The sequence below is a fragment of the Aquarana catesbeiana genome, linkage group LG13 (assembly GCF_042186555.1).
Source record: "Aquarana catesbeiana isolate 2022-GZ linkage group LG13, ASM4218655v1, whole genome shotgun sequence".
Lineage (NCBI taxonomy): Eukaryota > Metazoa > Chordata > Amphibia > Anura > Ranidae > Aquarana > Aquarana catesbeiana.
The window spans coordinates 185,251,941-185,273,641 of NC_133336.1; the positions used below are offsets into that span (position 1 = coordinate 185,251,941).

At 42.2% G+C, this 21,701-nt stretch overlaps 1 protein-coding gene across 1 annotated transcript in view; it reads right to left on the minus strand.

The window, feature by feature from the left end:
* Positions 1-21,701, minus strand: part of HORMAD1 (HORMA domain containing 1) — a 106,008-nt gene that overhangs the window by 75,404 nt on the left and 8,903 nt on the right. Inside the window, exons 2-4 of the mRNA XM_073609642.1 lie at positions 20,471-20,615; positions 9,743-9,806; positions 6,370-6,406 (exon numbers count right to left, since the gene is read on the minus strand). Coding sequence (XP_073465743.1) covers positions 6,370-6,406; positions 9,743-9,806; positions 20,471-20,615 — 246 coding nt within the window. The remainder of the gene's footprint in view (positions 1-6,369; positions 6,407-9,742; positions 9,807-20,470; positions 20,616-21,701) is intronic.

Sequence of the window (21,701 nt, forward strand, 5' to 3'; positions counted from 1 at the left end):
CCTTGATCGCCCGCTAGTGTTTAACCCCTTCCCTGCTAGTGTCATTTACACAGTAATCAGTGCATTTTTTATAGCACTGATCGCTGTATAAATCACAATGGTCCCAAAATGGTGTCAAAAGTGTACGATGTGTCCGCCATAATGTCGCAGTCATGATAAAAATCGCAGATCGCCACCATTACTAATAAAAAAAAAAAATAATAAAAATGCCATAAATCTATCCCCTATTTTGTAGACGCTATAACTTTTGCGCAAACCAATCAATATACGCTTATTGCGATTTTTTTTTACCAAAAATATGTAGAAGAATACATATCGCCCTAAACTGAGAAAAAAAATGTTTTTTTATATATTTTTTGGGGATATTTATTATAGCAAAAAGTAAAAATTTTTTTTTTTTCAAAATTGTTGCTCTTTTTTTGTTTATAGCGCAAAAAATCAAAACCGCAGAGGTGATCAAATACCACCAAAAGAAAGCTCTATTTGTGGGAAAAAGTGTGTACAGGTGTAAGGTTTTGATTTACAATTAGCATTTCAGATTGAGATTGTTAGCTTCAGCTTTATATATGCTTTACCCGAGGAAGGACGATGAATGGTTTAAAACTGACAACTGTTGTACATACTGCATTGATGGATCACATGGGAAGTTTGTGGATTTTGCAAACAATTAAATAAATCACTGGAAGTGCTGCAGAACGGAGCTATATGGAGGGTATAGCTCTCATCAGCATCAGATTTGAGGTGTGAGTTCCCTGAATAATATATGTAGCAATAACTCTCGGTGGAGCTGCTGGTTTAAGTGGGCTTGTTACCTTCACTCTCGACACCCCTGCTTCACCGGCACCGGGTCTAGGGTTCCGTTGAGTCTACCTCTGGACGATAAAAGCACCAACACTTGAGTACGTTTTCAATGCTTTATTGAACCAAGTAACAAATGAAGTAGCAGGAAAGAGGCAGGAGGGAAGCTACAGGGAAGCTCAAATACCTTTCTTTAGGATTCTTGAGAACGTCCTTTAAAGTTGAATATTGTAATCGGATGCAATCCCCTTGTGGGACACAATCTTTGCTCACCTGGATAGGCCTCTCTCACTTGCCTAGCAGCCAGCACGTAGCACGAACAAAAGTCTCTGCCACAGACTTGCTTGAAATAAAGCCGAACAATCCTCTGCCACAGGATGTATTAAACTTTGCTGTGAATGTCAGAAACAGTACTTGGACCTCTAAGCCAACCCGGCAGTAATATGTTGTAAAACTACTTTGGGATACGTCCTCCAACCGAGTCACCAACCCCTCTTCAGACCAGCACATTGCATGATCCTTCCATGACGGGTCCTCCCCTGGGATCTCCTCGGTTGTCCAGCTTCTTCACTATGGATAGACAGCTCAGGACCATTCCTCGGCTGCTGTGGTAGGCCCCAGACATGCTTCTGGGCCCACGCGCCGCAGCGGCGCGGGCCTCCGGAACGGAGGACCACGAGGTAGCACTCTAACGCATACTTGTCGGCCAGGAGGGCCAGCAGGTGGCTGAAAACGAACCCCAAAACATGGCGTCTGTCCCATAAATACCCTCTCCCAGAATGCAACTCGGAGGACCACCTCCACCGAGTTGTCTCCGGGACAGAGGAGCGCCCATACGCTTCAACACGTTGCCTTTCCAACACCAGCCAATGGTAACAGCGACACCCACCGGCTCAGTGTGGAACCACACGCAACTTTAGCCAAGCTGGAACAGAGGCAAATCTAACTCCCCTAACAAGCAATTTACTAAATTTACCTATCAGTTGGTAGATCATAAATCTACCAGCGCAGAAAAAACAGGCATCGCAGTTTATTGTGTATGGGGCTGTATAGCCGCAGACCTGTCAGGGTGCCCATGCTGACCCCTGTCCACAGCCAAAAGTGACTACAATGGGCAAATGAGCACCAAAACTGGACCACAGAGCAATAAAAGAAGCAGGCATGGTCTGATGAATCACATTTTCTTTTACATCATGTGGATGGCTTGGAGCGTCACTTACCTGGGGAAGAGATAGCACCAGGATGCAGTCAGGGAAGAAGACAAGCAGATGGAGGCAGTGTGATGCTTGGGGCAATGTTCTGCTGGGAAACCTTGGGTTCTGCCATTCATTTGGATGCTAATGGACTAATGGATCACCTACCTAAACACTGTTGCTGACCAAGTACACCCCTTTATGGAAACAGTATTCCCGGATGGTAGTGGCCTCTTTCAGCAGGATAATGCACCCTGCAAAAATGGTTCAAGAATGGTTGGTTTGAGGAACACAACAACGAGTTTGAGGTGTTGACCTGACCTCCAAATTCTCCAGATCTCAATCCAATCGAGCATCTGTGGGATGTGCTGGAAAAGCAAGTCCTATTGGGAGGATGGAGGCCGCACCTCGCAACGTACAGGACTTAAAAGGGTTGTAAAGGCAGAAGGTTTTTTTTATCTTATTGCATTCTATGCATTAAGATAAAAAACCTTCTGTGTGCAGCAGTCCCCTCAGCCCCCCTAATACTGACCTGAGCCCCAACTCTGTCCAGCTACTGCCTCAGACGACCGGGACTCTCCCTCCTGATTGACTGAGGCACAACAGCGGCGCCATTGGCTCCCGCTGCTGTTAATCAAAGTCAGTTAGCAAATCAGGAGAAAGAGGAGGCAGGGCTGAACCACGACTCCACGTCTGAATGGACACACAAAGCTACGGCTCGGGTGCCCCCATAGCAAGCTGCTTGTTGTGGGGGCACTTAGCAGGAGGGAGGGGCCAGGGTCACAGAAGAGGGACCCGAAAAGAGGAGGAACCGGGCTGCTCTGTGCACAACCCCTGAAACAGAGCAGGTAAGTATAACATGTTTGTTATTTTTAAAGAAAAAAAAAAAAACAAGACTTCAGTAACACTTTAAAGAATCTGCTACTGACGGTCTGGTGCCAGATACCAAAGCATACTTCAGAGGTCTAGTGGCATCTATGCCTCCATGGGTCAGGGCTGTTTTGGCAGCAAAAGGGGTTCTACTCATTATTGGGGGGGGGGGGGGGGTCATAAAGCTATGGCTGATCAGTATATATATTGTATGACTAAACATTCCCAGAACTGTTCAGTCCTGTAATAATGTAAGGGTCGAGTGATAGAACCAAAGTGCATGACAGGGGGCGCAGGCATCTGTCCCAACCATAAGTGTTGAATGCTGAAGGACAAGGCTGCATTGGATCGATAGGAGGGTAAGCGACTGGGACCACCGGAGAGGTGAGTACAATGTATCTTTTATTGCAGGGAATTTTTAGGTGTAGTGTTTTTAGAGCTTGACAGGGCTGTCCTCAGGCCCATCTTTAATATTGATTGGGTCCTGGGAAAACATTTTCTTGGCCATGCAATTTCACTCCACAGCCCAACATCCCTAAAAACAAACACACTTTGACTAATTTCCAAAAAACTTTAATAATGTAAATATAAAGAACTCGTCCACACTCACTGATTGGTCCAGGCTCACTAATTGGTTGCTGGAGGTTACTGCACATCCTTACCACTCACTCATTGGTTTCTAGAGGTTACTGCACATCATTACCGCTCACTGATTAGTTTCTAGAGGTTACTGCACATCATTATGTAAAACAAATGATATACAGTATCTCACAAAAGTGAGTACACCCCTCACAAGTAGCGAGAGTACAGCTTGTATAACAGTGTAAATTTGCTGTCCCCTCAAAATAAACACAGCCATTAATGTCTAAACAGCTGGCAACAAAAGTGAGTATACCCCTAAGTGAAAATGTCCAAATTGGGCCCAATTAGCCATTTTCCCTCCCCGATGTCATGTGACTCGTTAGTGTTACAAGGTCTCAGGTGTGAATGGGAAGCGGGGGTGTTAAATTTGGTGTTATCGCTCTCACTCTCTCATACTGGTCACTGAAAGTTCTACTTGGCACCTCATGGCAAAGAACTCTCTGAGGATCTGAAAAAAAGAATTGTTGCTCTACATAAAGATGGCCTAGGCTATAAGAAGATTGCCAAGACCCTGAAACTGTGCTGCAGCACGGTGGCCAAGACCATACAGCGGTTTAACAGGACAGGTTCCACTCAGAACAGGCCTCGCCATGGTCCACCAAAGAAGTTGAATGCAACGTGCTCAGCGTCATATCCAGAAGTTGTCTTTGGGAAATAGACGTATTAGTGCTGCCAGCATTGCTGCAGAGGTTGAAGGGGTGGGGGTCAGCCTGTCAGTGCCCAGACCATATGCCGCACACTGCATCAAATTGGTCTGCATGGCTGTCGTCCCAGAAGGAAGCCTCTTCTAAAGATGATGCACAGGAAAGCCCGCAAACATTTTGCTAAAAGACAAGAAAAACTAAGGACATGGAATACTGGAACCATGTCCTGTGGTCTGATGAGAACTTATTTGGTTCAGATGGGGAAGGTGGAAGAACGCAAGGTCTCTAACATCTACCAGCTCCGTGATGTTGTCATGGAGGAGGGGAAGAGGACTCTAGTGGCAACCTGTGAAGCTCTGGTGAAATCCATGCCCAAGAGGGTTAAGGCAGTGCTGGAAAATAATGGTGGCCACACAAAATATTGACACTTTGGGCCCAATTTGGACATTTTCACCTAGGGGTGTACTCACTTTTGTTGCCAGTGGTTTAGCATTAATGGCTGTTTGTTGAGTTATTTTGAGGGGACAGCAAATTTACACTGTTATACAAGCTGTACACTCAATAATTTACATTGTAGCAAAGTGTCATTACTTCAGTGTTGTCACATGAAAAGATAGAATAAAATATTTTTAAAAATGTGAGGGGGTGTACTCACTTTTGTGAGATACTGTATATTGTCACTGTGTGGAACACTTATCTCGTGTTGGCAGCTACTCATTGAATATACACCACACTGGTTTGCGCATTTGTTTATTTACACTTTTACTGCACATCATTACCACTCACTGATTGGTTGCTATAGGTCACTGTGCATCATTACCACTTACTTATTGGTTGTTAGAGGTTACAGCACATCATTACAGCTCACTGTTTGGTTGCTGGAGGACACCATGGACTGGGGAGGTGAGGGGACCCACCAACAGACACAAAACTCCTAAAACTTGTTATTAGCAAAAAGCAGAGCAGAAGACAAACAGACTATGAAAGTTAACTTTGTGCAGGTAGGAACAGAGCCCAATATGAGCATCATCGCCGAGGATGGGCTGCCAGGAATAAATGACTAGTCATGCCGCCTGCAGTAGAAGGGCCGGCCGGATAAAGAGAAGTCATACAGGACAAGTGAGACTTATGGGTGCCCCCATAGCAAGTTGCTTGCTGTGGTTGCAGTTAGCAGGTGGGAGGGGCCAGGAGCACCAACGAGGGACCCAAGAAGAGGAGGATCTGGGCTGCTATGTGCAAAACCATTATACAGAGCAGGTAAGTATAACATGTTTGTTATTTTTAAAGAAAAACAAAAACGAGATTTTAGTATCACTTTAATCTGTTGCTGCCCTTGTAACACATGTGTAGTGGCAAAAGAGGTAGGCTTTAACGCCACATGTGGCACATATGCATCCACGGGCGGCAGAGCTTTCTGTGCAGAGCGCGTGCTCACTGCATGCTCCCAGCACAGTGACAGAGCTGTCAAAGACAGCTCTTAGTCTTTACTAATGATCTGGAGGCAGCAAGACTGGTTCCTGATCATAATTAGAGTATTTACGTGATTGTCTGGTCCTTCCCGTCCTCTGGGGGTGAAAAACCTGTTAAAGGGACACTATGACTGGACAGCAAAGGGTAAAGGAAGGTAGCCCTAAACCTATACCTTTAAAGACAAGTCTGCAATGACAATCCCATATTTCTATTCCGAATCTATCCCCTTAAAATGCACACATGTGAACGTTCATCTGCCAAAGGATTTGTAATTCTGTCCAGCCACCTTTGTGATTTAGCTTTAAGCCCACCATACATAGTGGGGGTTATTTACTAAAGGAAAATCCACTTTGCATTACAAGTGCACTTGAAAGTGCAGTTGCTGTAGATCTGAGGGGGACATACAAGGAATATAAAAAACAGCATTTTTGCTTGCACATGATTGGATGATAAAATCAGCAGAGCTTCCCCTCAGATCTACAATGATCTACAGAGACTGCACTTGTAGTGCAGAGTGGTTTTGCCCTTAGTAAATCAACCCCATTGTCTTATAAAACCAAACAGTTCATGTCTTAATGCACTGGGTTACAGAATTGCAATATAAATGCTTTTTTATTATTTAGATGCTAACGCTCAAATCTTTAATGGATGGCAAGGGGTGAACCTGAAAGATAGGAGGACTACTACAGGAGGGATGAATAAAGACTTTCTTTCTTTTTCACTCACTTAAAACTGTAAACTGGGGTACTCACATATTTTCTTTGCAACGCATCGTAACATCCTAACATCCTAGAACAGATATGTGATATCAGTACAGGATAAATAATGAACAAACAATAAATTACAATAAATTGAATGAAAGCAAAGACTGAAGTGGGTAAAAAAAAAATCTAGGAATTTTAAATGACAGCGAAGGTTATACGTATGTCTGCTGACTGGCTCCTACAATCATCCATTTGGTTTGAACTTTACATCGATGTCCACTCCTTATAAAAGTAAACCTAATATGAAAAGCCAAAATTGATATTTATATTCACTTTTTTTTCGCATCAGAGGGAACTCAGGTGTAAAGGGACAGCCAGTCTGTTTACATCGATGTCCATATCTGCTCTGCATGGACCAGTCATCGTGCCGCTCCGGATCTAGCCTATGTGCAGGGGGTATGTTATTATAAATCAGGAATTCTCAACCAGCGTTCAGTGAAACCCTAGGGATTCTTCCAGAATTTGCTAGTGGTTCCTTCAGAAATTAGCAATATCTGCCTCTCAAATACATTCCCACTGACAACATTGATCTTTTTAGCTGTCAGGGTGGATTCTTCCCAATGTCCACAAATGTAAGGAGCATTCCTCACAGCAACCATCACACTAATGTACTGTGAGCTGTACGTATAATAATTATTAGAAGGGGTTCCCTGAAGCCATAAATGTACCGTATTTTTCGGCGTATAACACACACAGGTGTATAACACGCACCCTAATTTTAAGTGGGATGTTTCAGGAAAAAAACTTTAATTTTAAATAACGGACCTTGAAGCAAAATAAGGGTCAGTGCCCATTAATACAGCCTGATCAGTGCCCATCTGCAGCCTCACCATTGCCCATTAATGAAGCCTGTTCAGTGGTCATTTGCATCCCCGCCATTGCCCATCTGCAGCCTTTCCATTTCCCATCATTGTAGTCTGATCAGTGCCCATTTGCAGCCTCAGCATTGCCCATCATTGCAGCCTGATCAGTGCCCATCTCCATCCTTGCCATTGCCCATCATTGCAGCCTGCTCAGTGCCCACCTGCAGCCTCACCAGTGCCTGTTAATGTAGCCAGTGTGGATGTAGACAGAGCCAGATCTCCTGTGTACTCGGCTCAGCTCGGCACTTGGCTCGCAATCCAGGACATGTGACATGCTAGGAGCCGTCCAGGAGGCGGGACTGGGCGTGACTGCGAGCCGAGCTGAGCCGAGATGAGCTGAGTACACAGGAGATCCCGGCTCTGTCTAATCTGACTGCACTCGCCCCCTCATTCCCCTCCAAGGCAGCACTATGTCGGCGTATAACACGCACCCACGATTTCCCCCTTATTTTCAAGGGGAAAAAGTGAGTGTTATACGCCAATAAATACGGTATTTCAAGGGTTCCTCCATGTTTAAAAGGTTGAAAAAGGCTGCTCTAGATAAATCATTGGGTTATGTTGGGGGCCACAGGAGCAGAAGGAAGTTCATGCTTGTCCAAATTTCCATTACGTATTTGGGCTATACTATACTCGCTTAATAATGAGAAATATTAGCAGGACTGACATTTTTACTATCTGCATTAAGTTTATATATTCTACTGTTTATGTATGTTTCTTCTAGATTCTCTGGTTTCCACCCAATAAATGCTGGCCAATCTAGTGTGAGTCTACAAGGACATGTGGCAATGGGCTTTTTTAGATTTAGATGGATTTTGCATCCTCATAAGTCTATGGGAATGCAAAACTGCTTTGAAGACGGTCAAATGCAGGTTAAAAGAGGTGTCAAATGCACCTGTCAATGAATTCTGAATGATTCCTGAATTAACACAAAACCAAAACTCATTTACACAGGCCCAAACTGTGGTAGAAGCATGAGACTGTAAGCTCTTTGTAAGCTCTTTTCAGAAAGAGATTCATACCAATGGGGGTGATTTACTAAAGGCAAATAGATTGTGCACGTTGTGCACGTTGCAATGGATTTTGCTCCAGAGCTTAGTAATTGAGGTAAAGATTCAAGAATATAAATAATAATAAATAAATAATAATAATAAAGAATACCCAATCACATACAAGGTAAGTAAAAAAAAACAAAAAAAAACACTGCATTTTTACTTGCACTTGATTGGAGGATAGAAGTTCACAGAATTCCCCCTCATTTACTAAGCTCTGGAGCAAGTTCCACTTGCAGAGTGCAACCTCACTTGCAAAGTGAACAGTCTATTTGCCTTTAGTAAAGCAAGCCCAGTATTTCTTTCTATTTGTTCTTTGAATACTTTAATATCTCAGTGTATTCATTCCCTTTCCTTGGACACTGAAAAAAACAAAAAGGAAAAAAAAGGAAAAAATATTGCGCTAAAGTGCATAGAAAAATAAAAAATAAAATATAAGAGCAGCTGCTAAAACTATGAGATACACATAGAACAAATACAATAAAACAATGTAGCAGCGCTAATAAATGTGAAAAAAAATATTATTATTATTATAAATTATTGAGTAAGTCCAAAACAATTTGATGTGTCTGAAATGAACAGTTGAATGTGACTAGGATGAAAATTGAAGACACAATCCAAAAGGACACATATGTGAGTGCTGACCAAAACACCTCTTGACGACAGTGCACCACCACCACATAGATATGCGCTTACCAGAGGCAAGCTATAAGAGAGCCTGCGGCTAATACCCAGCCAGGACCTTTTCCACAAGGAAGTTGAGGTCACACCACCAGCAGAGGGAAACCTGGACCACACTCCAAGAACGAACGTCGGCCACCGGGGGTTAATAAAGATATTGCCCGATAAATGAAGGAGAGAACTCCATAGTGCAGATTGTACCATAATACGATTTAATGTAAAAAAGGTAGTACACTTACATTGTGATGGATAAAAACAAACATGTAAAAACGGCCGGCCAGCAAACGAACACCTGTCACTGAGAAGCGAAATGACGTCAGTACGTCCACCTCCCTACGCGCGTTTCGTCATCAAAAGACGTCGTCTCAGGGATTATTTTTCTTGGACACACCCAAAGCTGGATACACACTATACAATTTTCTGTAGATTTTTTCCTTTAGATTTACCAAAACCATATAATATGAGATCAAACCTAAACACTTTCAATTTGTATGCAATCAGGCAGACCCTTGCACTACATGGTTTTAGTAAATCTAAAGGAAATCAGACAACAAAAGTTGTATAATATGTATAATCTCCTCGGTCTAACTCCTTTTAGATATCACAGACAGCACAGTATTAGTTTGCTTATTGTATACATTAACTAATATTAATACTTAAGGTTCTAAACAGGGCTGTTCTACACACATCATTTTCTCATACTAGTAAATGACTTAGAACTGTACAATCAATGACCCTAGATAAAATAATCGTTGGCACGTCATTTACCATTTCACAAGCTGAGTCGAGCCAGGACAGCTTTTATCTTCCCGCAGAATTTTCACACATATATCTAGGAGCAAAGATAAACTACAATTTCAAAAGACAAAAACAACAATTTTTTATATATTGCATACATTTTTTAATACAATGCCAACATTTTTCTTAAAAAAATATAACACAGTGAAGAATAATTTTCTGAATAGTAAGACACCTTAGACCAGGTGTGTCAGGGGTGTCCAACCTGTAGCCCAAGACAGGTATCGTAAACTTACTTGATTTTTAAAAATTTGGGGGGAAAATGTGTTTAAACAGATGCGGGCTGTGGCCGAAGAAAAATTTGACAGTAGGGGAGATTTACTAAAACCAGAGCACTCAGAATCTGGTGCAGCTGTGCATGGTAGCCAATTGGTTTCTAACTGCAGCTTGTCCAAATAAGCTTTGACAATAAAGCCTGGAAGCTGATTGGTTTCTATGTAGAGTTGCACCAGATTTTGTAAGCTCCAGTTTTAGTAAACCTACCCCAGTGTCTCCTTACTACACCATTATAAGTTCTAAGAAAAGTCTCCCACTCTTCACAGTCACTCCTTATCAGTTTTTGGCAGCACCGATATTTGTAAGCAACTATTTTCATAGATGAAGCACACACAGGGCAAAATTAGAATTGAAATATTCGATGAGCACCTTGAGAATTTATTGAGAATTGCTACTCCATCCAACCAACCAGATATTGAGGCGTTAGTTTACCAAAAACAATGCCTAATATCGCACTAGTTTTATGTTTTACTTTTATAATAAAAAATATTACAAAAAAATGGAGAAGTTTTATTACTTAAAGCGGAGTTCCGCACAAAAATGGAACTTCCACTTTTCGGAACCCTCCCCCCCTCCGGTGTCACATTTGGCACCTTTCAGGGGGGAGGGGGTGCAGATACCTGTATAAGACAGGTATTTGCACCCACTTCCGGCATAGACTCCCATGGGAGTCTATGCCTCTTTCTGTCTCTCCGCGCTGTCTCCTGGGAAACACACAGCTCCCAGGAGATAGCGGGGACCAGTTATGATGCGCAGCGCGACTCGCGCATGCGTAGTAGGGAATCGGGAAGTGAAGCCACAATGCTTCACTTCCTGATTCCCTCACCTAGGATGGCGGCGGCAGCTGCCGAGAACCGAGCGGGTTCTCAGCGTCGCCTGCCGACATCGCTGGACCCTGGGACAGGTAAGTGGGCATTTATTAAAAGACAGCAGCTGCAGTATGTGTAGCTGCTGGCTTTTAATATTTATTTTTTTTGGCGGTTTAGGTGGACCCCCGCTTTAAATAGGTACATAATCTATATCAGTGATCATTAACTTGTGATCTGTCCGACGTTTTCTGCTTATCAGCTCTCCCTATTGTTAGTGTAACGTGTGGCCCAAGACAATTCCTCTTCTTCCAATGTCGCTCAGGAAGGTCGAAAGGTTGGACACCCCTGCCTAAGGCTTCGTTCACACATAGGCAATCCGAATCATGGGCGGATTTGCCACGATTCTGCCCACGCTTCCAGAATTGCAGCAAAATGAGGGATGCATTTGCAATGCCATTATTTCTTAATGGCACCCTAAAATGCGGTGCGATTTTGCCACGATTGTCACGTGATAAATCACGGTGCAATCGCACGACACGTGTCACCCAAAAGATGTTCCAGAATTTGTGCGATTGCAGTGCAATTTGTCACATGGCAAAATCGCACGCGTTTAGGGTACCATTAAGAAATAATGGCATCACAAACGTGTCCTGTGTTTCATGGGGATTCTGGAATCACAGGGAGAATTGCAGAAATTTCACCCACGATTCGGATCGCCTATGTGTGAACGCAGGCTTAGGCTTGATTCACACCTATGCAGGTTGCAGTTTGCATATTGCAGGTGCATTTTGCGTTTCTCAATACATGCTTTTGATCCATTGAAGTCTATGGAACAAAAAAACTGAAAAAAGTCCCTGGCCCTTTCCATAAAAAGCACAGATGTGAACTACATCCATAGGAAACCATGTTAAATGGACTGTAGTGTGTTTCTACAAAACTGAAAACTCACAAAAAAATGTATACGTGTGAACTAGGCCTTAGGGCCAGTTCATACCACATGCGTTTTTTTTCTGCATCAAAAATGCATGGAAAGTAGGTTATATGGTTTCCAATGGCATAGTTCACACCAGTGTGGTCAGTTCCAGGGTGTTCCAGTTCCAAAAAAAAAGTAGAACATGCTGCATTTTTCCTGCACTGGCCTTGACTGGAACGCAGTAAAACGCTTAAAAAAAAAAAAAAATCACCGGACCCAAGTACAGTGAAAAAAATAAATAAAAAAGCAGCATCTGGAATGCACCTGGAAATGCACCAAAAACACACCGGAACACGTAAAAATTGCGTTAAAAAGTGCATGTAGGAAAACGCATCCGGAACGGATCTGGAGTCCGTTTTTGTGGTGTGAACTGGCCCTTAGGCTCGATTCACACCTATGCATGTTGCTTTTGAGCGTTTTTGGAGGTTTTTTTTTCATGCTTGCCGCGTTTTTGAGCCGCGTTTTTGCCGCGTTTTAGCGGCGTTTTTGCCGCGTTTTTGCCGCGATTTGCGTTTTGCGTTTTTTTTTTTTTTTTTTCATTTTTTTTTACAGTCTTACAAAAAATTACAAAAAAAAAAAAAAAAACGCACCAAAAACGCATCAAAAACGCATCAAAAACGCTGCAAAAAAGGTGCACTTGCGTTTTTGATGCTTGTCCATTGAAAACCATTACATGCAAAACGCTGCATTTTGCATGAGAAAAAGTCCCCGACCCTTTCCAAAAACGCGGAGATACAAAAAAGCATTGATGTGAACATGTTCCATAGGAACCCATGTTAAAAAATTCCCGTGCATTTCTGCAAAATGCAAAATGCATCAAAAAACGCGCTAGTGTGAATGGGGCCTAAGACATACCTGATTTAAGTCGCCCAGCTGCCCAGCTACTCACATAAATCAGGCGTTGGTAAAAAAGGAAATGCATAATTCACTTGATTGAATCTTGTTTCCAAAAATGAGATTGCAGCCATTGGACATGCATGTCTGTGCTCAGCAGACATCTCCATTCCAGCTTTGGGGAGCAACTTTTTATTACGACCATTAACGAGATCGTTTATGTAGGGATTTAGGTTGGATACACGTAATGCATGCTAGAATTTTTTTTTTTTTAAACTGACACCACTTTTATTTCCAAGTGCATCCATGACATTTATTTTGCAAAGCATGCTAGACATTTACTACCTCCATACTTGCTTGAAGGCTCAGCAAGCTGACTAAATAAAACAAGAAAAGTTGGGGGTGTCTCTAAATACAGCAAAACTAATTTTAGTATTATAAAAAAAAATTGAGTACACCAGCCACTCCTGGCTGACGCAGCAAGCTCATATCTATAGGACATCTGCAGACATTATTTAGCCTTTTTAGATAAACTACATATTGAGTATATCATAAACATTCACAGTAGTACTTAAAACTGTACTAATCTCAACACAAGAAAATCCATTCTACTTCAGCAAGATAGTAGCTACACAAACCAGTTTATTCAATAAAATAATGCATCAACTTTAGTGCAAAGTACAATAAAAACAGAATCCGTCTTGTACTAGATTGCCTTCTGTGAGTATGTTTTGCAGCTTTCATCTTTTATAGAAAAAAAAAATTAATAAAAATAAAAAACTTTGTTTTGCAATGCTAATTTTTTATGTTTTCTATGATGATGCATGCCAATATTCTGTTTGCTTTGTTAGCAGCAGCTTGGCATTGCATGCCATTGCTGAGCCTATCATCTACTAGGACCCCCAGGTCCTTTTCCATCCTAGATTCCCCAGAGGTTCTCCCCCCCCATTGTATAGATTGCAGTCATATTTTTGCTACCCAAATGTATTATTTTACATTTTTCTACATTGAACCTCATTTGCCATGTAGTTGCCCACCCCATTCATTTGTTCAGATCTTTTTGCAAGGTTTCCACATCCTGCGGAGAAGTTATTGCCCGGCTTAGCTTAGTGTCGTCCGCAAATACAGAGATTGAACTGTTTACCCCATCCTCCAGGTCGTTTATGAACAAAATAAATAGGATTGGTCTTGGTCCCAGGACAGAACCTTGGGGGACCCCACTACCCACCCCTGACCATTCCAAGTACTCCCCATTTATCACCACCCTCTGAACTCACCTTTGTAGCAAGTTTTCAATCCATGCACTCACCCTATGGTCCATGCCAACAGACTATAATTTGTACAGTAAACGTTTATGGGCAACTGTGTCAAATGCTTTTTCAAAATTCAGATACACCACGTCTGCGGGCCTTCCTTTATCTAGATGGCAACTCACGTCCTCATAGAAGGTTATTAGATTGGTTGGGCAAGAATGATTCTTCATGAATCCATGCTGATTACTGCTAATGATACCGTTCTCATTACTAAAATCTTGTGTATAGTCCCTTATCATCCCTTCCAAGAGTTTACATACTATTGATGTTAGGCTAACTGGTCTGTAATTCCCAGGGATGTATTTTGGGCCTTTTTTTAAATATTGGTGCTACATTGGCTTTTCTCCAATCAGCTGGTACCATTTCAGTCAGTAGACTGTTAGTAAACATTAGGAACAATGGTCTGGCAATTACTTGACTGAGTTCCCTAAGCACCCCTGGGTGCAAGCCATCTGGTCCCGGTAATTTATTAATGTTAAGTTTCACAAGTCTAATTTTAATTCTGTCCTCTGTTAACCATGGAGGTGCTTCTAGTGATGTGTCATGAGGATAAACACTGCAGTTTTGGTTACTGAAGCCCCCCGATTCCCTTGTGAAGACTGAGGAGAAGAAAAAAATTCAATACCTTTGCCATCTCCCCATCCTTTGTAACCAGATGTCCTTCCTCATTCTTTATGGGGCTAATATGGTCTGTCCTCCCTTTTTTACTGTTTACATACTTAAAGAATTTCTTGGGATTATTTTTTGCTCTCCTCCGCTATGTGTCTTCGTGTTCTATCTTAGCTGTCCTAATTGCACCCTTACAATTTTTGTTGCATTCTTTATAAAGTCTGAATCCTGATAATGATCCCTCAACCTTGTATTTTTTGAAGGCCTTCTCCTTTGCTTTTATATGCATTTTTACATTGGATTTAAGCCATCCAGGACTTTTGTTCGCTCTTTTAAATTTATTACCCAATGGGACCCATTGGCTAATGCCCTTATTTAATATGCTCTTAAAACAAACCCATCTCTCCTCCGTGTTCTTTGTTCCTAAGATTTTATCCCAATTCATGCCTTCTAGCAAGGCTCGTAGTTTAAGGAAGTTGGCTCTTTTGAAATTCAGTGTCTTTGTATTCCCCTTATGTTTCCTATTTGTGTGACTTATACTAAACCCAATTGACCTGTGATCGCTGTTTCCTAAATTGCCCCATATTTCTACATCCGTGATCAGGTCTGTATTGTTGGTAATCAGTAGATCCAGTAACTCTTTATTTCTAGTTGGTGTGTCTACCATCTGAACCATGAAATTTTCCTGCAAGACATTTAGGAACTGGCGAGCATTAGACGAATGCATAGTTCCCTCCGCCCTGTCTATGTCTAGATAATTAAAATCCCCCCCATTATGATGACACTTCCCATCCTTGCTGCTAATCCAACTTGTGATAGGAGATCCGTCTCCCACTCCTCCCTCAGGTTAGGGGTCCTATAGCATACTCCCAGTATTATTTTCCCCTTATTTTCATCCCTTCGGAGCTCTGCCCATAAGGATTCCACTTCCTCCCTAGCTCACTTAGTGATGTCATCTCTCACATTCACTTGTACATTATTCTTGATATATAGGCATACCCCTCCCCCTTTTTTACCTTCTCGATCACTCAAGGGTATACCCTTGAATGTTTGCCATCCAATCATGAGAGCTGTTGAACCAAGTCTCTGAAATTCCCACAAAATCCAAATCCTCCTCGTACAACAGTATCTCTAGTTCACCCATCTTGTCCACCAGGCTCCTGGCATTGGTGAACATGCCACGTAGTTTAGACCGGTCGTATACTATCCTCTTATTGGGTGTTCCTGAGATTGCAACTAGGACTTACCTTGGGATTATGTGCTTTAGTCAACCTACCACTAATGCCCCCAATACCACCCTCTGGAATATGTTTCGTGCTGACTATCTCTTCCTCTGGATCCTCCCCTCTGTTGCCTAGTTTAAAACCCCTCTAACTTTTTGGCCATTCTTTACTCCCAGCTGCTCTCCACCCTCCTCATTTAGGCGCAGTCCGTCCCTTCTATAGTACTGGTGATCGACTGAGAAGTTGGCCCAGTCCTCCAGGAACCCAAACCCCTCCTTACTACACCAGCTCTTCAGCCACTTGTTTACTTCCCTAATCACCCTCTGCCTTTCTGGTGTGGCTCGATGTACCGGTAGTATTCCTGAGAATACTACCTTGGAGGTCCTTTTCCTCAATTTAGCTCCCAAGTCCCTAAAATCATTCTTTAGGACACTCCATCTGCCCCTGACTTTGTCATTGGTGCCAACATGCACCATGATAGCCGGGTCTTTCCCAGCTCCTCCCAGTAATCTGTCCACCATATCCGTGATGTGCCGAACCCGAGCGCCCAGTAGACAACATACAGTTCGGCGCTTCAGGTCTTGGTTACAGATTGCCCTCTCTGTCCTTCTAAGAATTGAGTCCCCTACCACCAGAATCTGTCTTTCCTTTCCCTTTGCTTCCCCCCCACTCTCAATGAAGGAGTTCTTCCCCCGGCAGATAGGAGAGTCCCTCAGCTCCAGCAGTGCTGGTCCCTGACTGGTTTCACCAATGTCACTCAATGGAGCGTACTTATTGGGATGCTTCAGCCCTGGATCGGCCTCCCTGGCACTTCCCCCTCTACCCTTCCTGACTGTCACCCATCTACTCTTTGCTAGTGCCTGCACCTCTTTGTCTCCACCTGCCTCTGTGCTGGCCCCTGCCGGCACCTGCTGTGTACGTTCCTGGCTCTCCTTTAGTATGGAGGGACTTCTCAGTGCTGACAGTTGCTTCCCCAGATCCAGAACCTGGGCTTCCAGGGAAACAATGTGCTTACATTTTGTACAGCAATATTCGCCCTCGATCAGATGATCAAGGAACGCATACATGCCGCAAGATGTACAACGAGTCACATCTCCACACCCACCGGACATCGTACCTACTAATTTAATGAGGATTGGGGATTATACCCTGTCCAAATTACCTAACAACTAGCTTCCTGACACTAATACTCAACAAGACAATACACAGGTGCTCAACAAGACAATACACAGGTACTCAACAAGACGATACACAGGTACTCAACAAGACGATACACAGGTACTCAACAAGACAATACACAGGTACTCGCTGACCAACATGCACACACACACACTACACCAACGATCCACACACACACTAATCAGACAACACTCAGGTACTCACAATACACAGGTACTACCTGACACTAATACTCAATACAGCCCACGTGCACTCGCAGCACTCATGTACTTACAATACACAGGTACACACTCACCATACACAGGTACTTGACCCCTGTTACAACCTCTTATTTTCCACTCTGGTTTTTTAACTCACTACTTAGTCCAGTTCCACTTGGTCTAAGTTCCAGCAAACTCAAAGATGAGCAGACTCACAAAGAGTTCTACAGAAGGTTATATAGGCCTCAAGCAACTGTAACCAATCAACCACTCCCCTTAATTAGTAGACTGAAGGAAGCAAAGAAAAAAAAAAGCTGTTTAAAAAGTGACAGAAAAAGGAGTTAAAACTCTACAAGGAAAAGCCCCAAAAAGATCCTAAAAATGCAACCCAGCAATCAGCAGCAGTCAAAAGCAAAACTTGTTCACACTCTCCACTCAAGGTCTCCACTGTTTAACTTCCAACCAGCAGTCTGGTTAGCACAGTAGAAATAATTGAGAGATGAATACGTATTATTTCAAAGTAAAAACTGAGAGGAGTAAACCGCTATTATACAATGCTATAAAGACAGGAAGCAGTGGTTTTGTGTGACCTTTGAAGAAAAAAAAAAAGAGCATTCAACTAACAAGTCAGACACCAGAGGCTGACATTTAAAATGCTCTCATAAAGCCTTAAAGGGGTAGTAAAAAAAAAAAAAAAAAAAAAACACAGATTCTGTCCCTTTAAAGCATCAATAACAGCACAGTGTCTGTGCTGTGTAATTTGGCCCCTTCTGTCACCTAAAAAAACCTGGCTGATCCTGCCTGTCTATACCCTCCCCCTGTAAACTGACCATGGTTTATCATGGCTGCTGAGCCCTGACAACGTGGTCAGTTTAAGTGCTTTCATCATCCGCAGCCTGCTCTGTCTCTCCCCCCCCCCACCTGTCTGCTTGTGTCAGTGCTAGAGCTGCACGATTAATCGTTAAAAGATCACGATCTCGATTCAACCCTCCTAACGATGCTAATCAGCTGTTTCCGCAATTCTATGTAAACAGTACAGAGCCGAGCTGTCAGAAAAAAACAAAAAAAGCTGACAAATTTTTATCAACATTCCTCAGCACAGAGAGATAGAAAAGGGATGAACTTTGGTTGGTAAATGAGGGCAGTTTAACCACTCAAAGACCAAACCTTTTTCTGACATTTGTTGCTTACAAGTTAAAATCCGTATTTTTTGCTAGAAAATTACTTATAACCCACAAACATTTTATATATATATATATATATATATATATATATATATATATATATATATTTAGCAGAGACCCTAGAGAATAAAATAGTAGTCGTTGCTATATTTTATGTCACACAGTATTTGCGCAGCGGTCTTTTAAATGCAATTTTTGGGGAAAAAATACACTTCAATTAATGTAAAAAAAACATTTTTTTTTGTATAATGTGAAAGATGATGTTACGCTACGAGAATTGTGAGAGAATTGTGATCTTTACTCTAAGTAAAAATCGTGATTCTCATTTTATCCAGAATCGTGCAGCTGTTTTTGTTTTTGGATCAGTTTCCAGAGTTTATTTCCACTTTAAAGTGTATGTAAACCCCCATTTGTTATATTGAAGCGTTTGTAATAGTATGTAATGGTATATACCATTACATACTAATCTAGCTTTTAACTTTTATATACCCTTTGGCTGACGCAGTGACCAGCCAGTTTTGGCTGACTCTGGTGTTCTGATAGATATGAGGACTTTTTTCTCAGTACCCTTACCATTCCCCTCTGTCTCCTGTTTACCTCTAGAGATACAAATATCATCACCTCCTGCTATACGGTATCACCCAGTGGCCGGCCAGCTTGGGTGTGAGTTCATTACTCCCACTAGCTGGGTGCTCTTGCAGTTGGGTCAGTTGCTCTGCCCCCCCGTGCCCTGCCTTCCATGGTTGGTCTGGTTATGTGGCCTTCGCTATTTTGATCCTTCCTTTTTTGTGATCCCAGGACGGTCTAGCCAATTGCATCTCCCCTGCTTACATCAGTGACTTGCTCGCCTGTGTAAGTACAGATTTTACTCTTACTCAATTGTTATCTATTCAGACATGCAGTTTCAATTTGAAAGTATGATACTAATTACAAATCTATAGAGAGTTACCTTGTTATTTCTATTCCTACTAATGTTTACTACATTTATATCTATAGAACACCACACGATTGTTCTCAATGACATTAAGCCTCTGAAGAAGGACGACACAGTCCGAAACATGTCAGGCGTCATTTTCCTGCATGTATTCTCGCTAGTCTACCTAGGGGCTTGAGGCAGGTAAGTTTCATGCCTATGTTTTCTTGTACTGAGCGTATTTGTTATTAATACTGCAATTTTTATATGCTATTTTTTGTTACTTGGATTTTATTGTATGTTACCAATAAATGTATTTTTTTACTCAACACCTGGTCTGCCTTCTAAAATCCAGAGGGGTCATACTGTGTCTCGAGCACTAGGTTTTTTTTCTCTTGTTTGCTATATTGGATTTGACAGACCAGGCTATCGCAACACACCGCCAATCCCTGCCTCATTAAACTGCTCAATCCATGTATGGGTACTTTCGCTGTACGGAAGTCAATTAACCGATTGACTTCGCTACAACCACCACGTCGGCTTTTCTCCAGCAGTGCCACAGGCTACTGCCAGCAGCTCTGATCATTGTACTCTGACAGCAGAGAAGTTTCCTTGTTGTCAGAATACAGAGGCTCAGCGGGGAGGATCCGAGTCATTCAAGTTCAACCCGCTGGTTGAATGAGCATATGAAGAGCTATAAAGCTGAAGACACGGGAGTGCCTGGGTCACATACCAGGAAATGCACTGTTTATCAGGGAAATTCCAGACAAGAGATACATTTTTTTCAAAGTCATGTTTAAGTACAATTAACATTTTTTAGATATATCTTATAGCACAGCAATTGAGTTCAGGTCTGCTCTGAGGAATGAAAAACAAAAGTATTGACCTGTCAACCAATTAGACATAAGCCCCCAAAAAAGGTGGAAAGTAACTGAGTTTTGCAGACTTTTTTTTGTTGGATAACTTAGGTCAGTAATGGTGAACCTTGGCACCCCACATGTTTTGGAGCTACATTTCCCATGATGCTCAACTACACTGCAGAGTGCATGAGCATCATGGGAAATGTAGTTCCAAAACATCTGGGGTGCCAAGGTTCGCCATCACTGACCTAGGTGCATTGTATAAATCAGGCTATGGCAATGGTAACAGGGAACTCTGGCACGAAGTCCTATTATGTTTTCCTACCTTCTAGATATCTGGTTCCATAGGCATATTCTGGAAACAACCCCCTCAGGTAAGTAATGCAGGAAACAGAAACAGCCAGCAGCCTCTTCATCAGAACCAACGACTGCTGCTCGGTGGCTATGCGATTGGGTAAAGTCACTGCACTCTGTAAAAGGTTTTCAATCAATAACATTTTAATGTTCTGTAAACAGCCATCATTAATGCCTAGTACATATGATGAGAAAATCAGACAAAAAAATGCTACTTTCGGATCGTTCAATAATCTGATCGTTAATACACAGCTTTCGAGAGACACTCATTTTATCCAAAGGGACAAACACAAAAAAAAAATCTCGTACAATAACAAAATGAACGATTTTCGTTTAATCAATACAGTATTCGTCCATAAAAAAAACGAGTAATGCTCGGACACGAAAGAATACATTACAATAAAATACAATATTACATCACATCATCGCAGGAAAGTTGTATTCTGTTTTCTGAGAATTTTCATAACTCTAGTAACCTATTGGTTTTCGATATTATTAAACTAGCATGCAAAAAAACGATCATTCATTCGATATTCTCATTGTGTGTACGAGGTTTAATATACAAATCATAAAGTATTCCAAAATAGAAACTTCTCTACTTTCCCAAATCCACCCAGATCTGAGATATAATTCTTTGGTGGTTACCTTAAATAACTCTGGCCACACAACGGAAAATCTCTGCTATGACAAATGACATGTTTACTCATCTGTAAAGCAACTATGAAGCAGCCAGGATTTAATCCTTTCACCTCAAATGATTTTACATGATATGATATCTGAGCAGGCTGTTCTCAAGTGTTTATAAAGTGATAAGGAGGGATTAAAGGGGTTGTAAATGCTCAAGGTTTTTCACCTTACAGCAGAGTTCCACCCTGAAATATTTTTTTTACATTTTCCCAGCCCTTGATCAATAATGACAAACATTTGGAGTGCCCTGTTGCTAGGTGGTGGCTCCTAATCTGCCACTTCCGGCTCCGCGGAGATCCGCATCACTTCCTCCCTCGACTGTGCTCCAGGTAAACACGAGTTCATCATTTCCCAGGAGTCAGTGGGCAGGGGTGTGTCAAAAAAAATCGCCTTATTTCCCCTCCAGGAAATGGCGCGATTTAGGGGGGATCTATCTATCTAGGTAGCCATAACGACAGGGCGGGACCTTCCTCTGTCGCTGCCCATTGTTATGGCAACTTGATAAACAGTCGGCG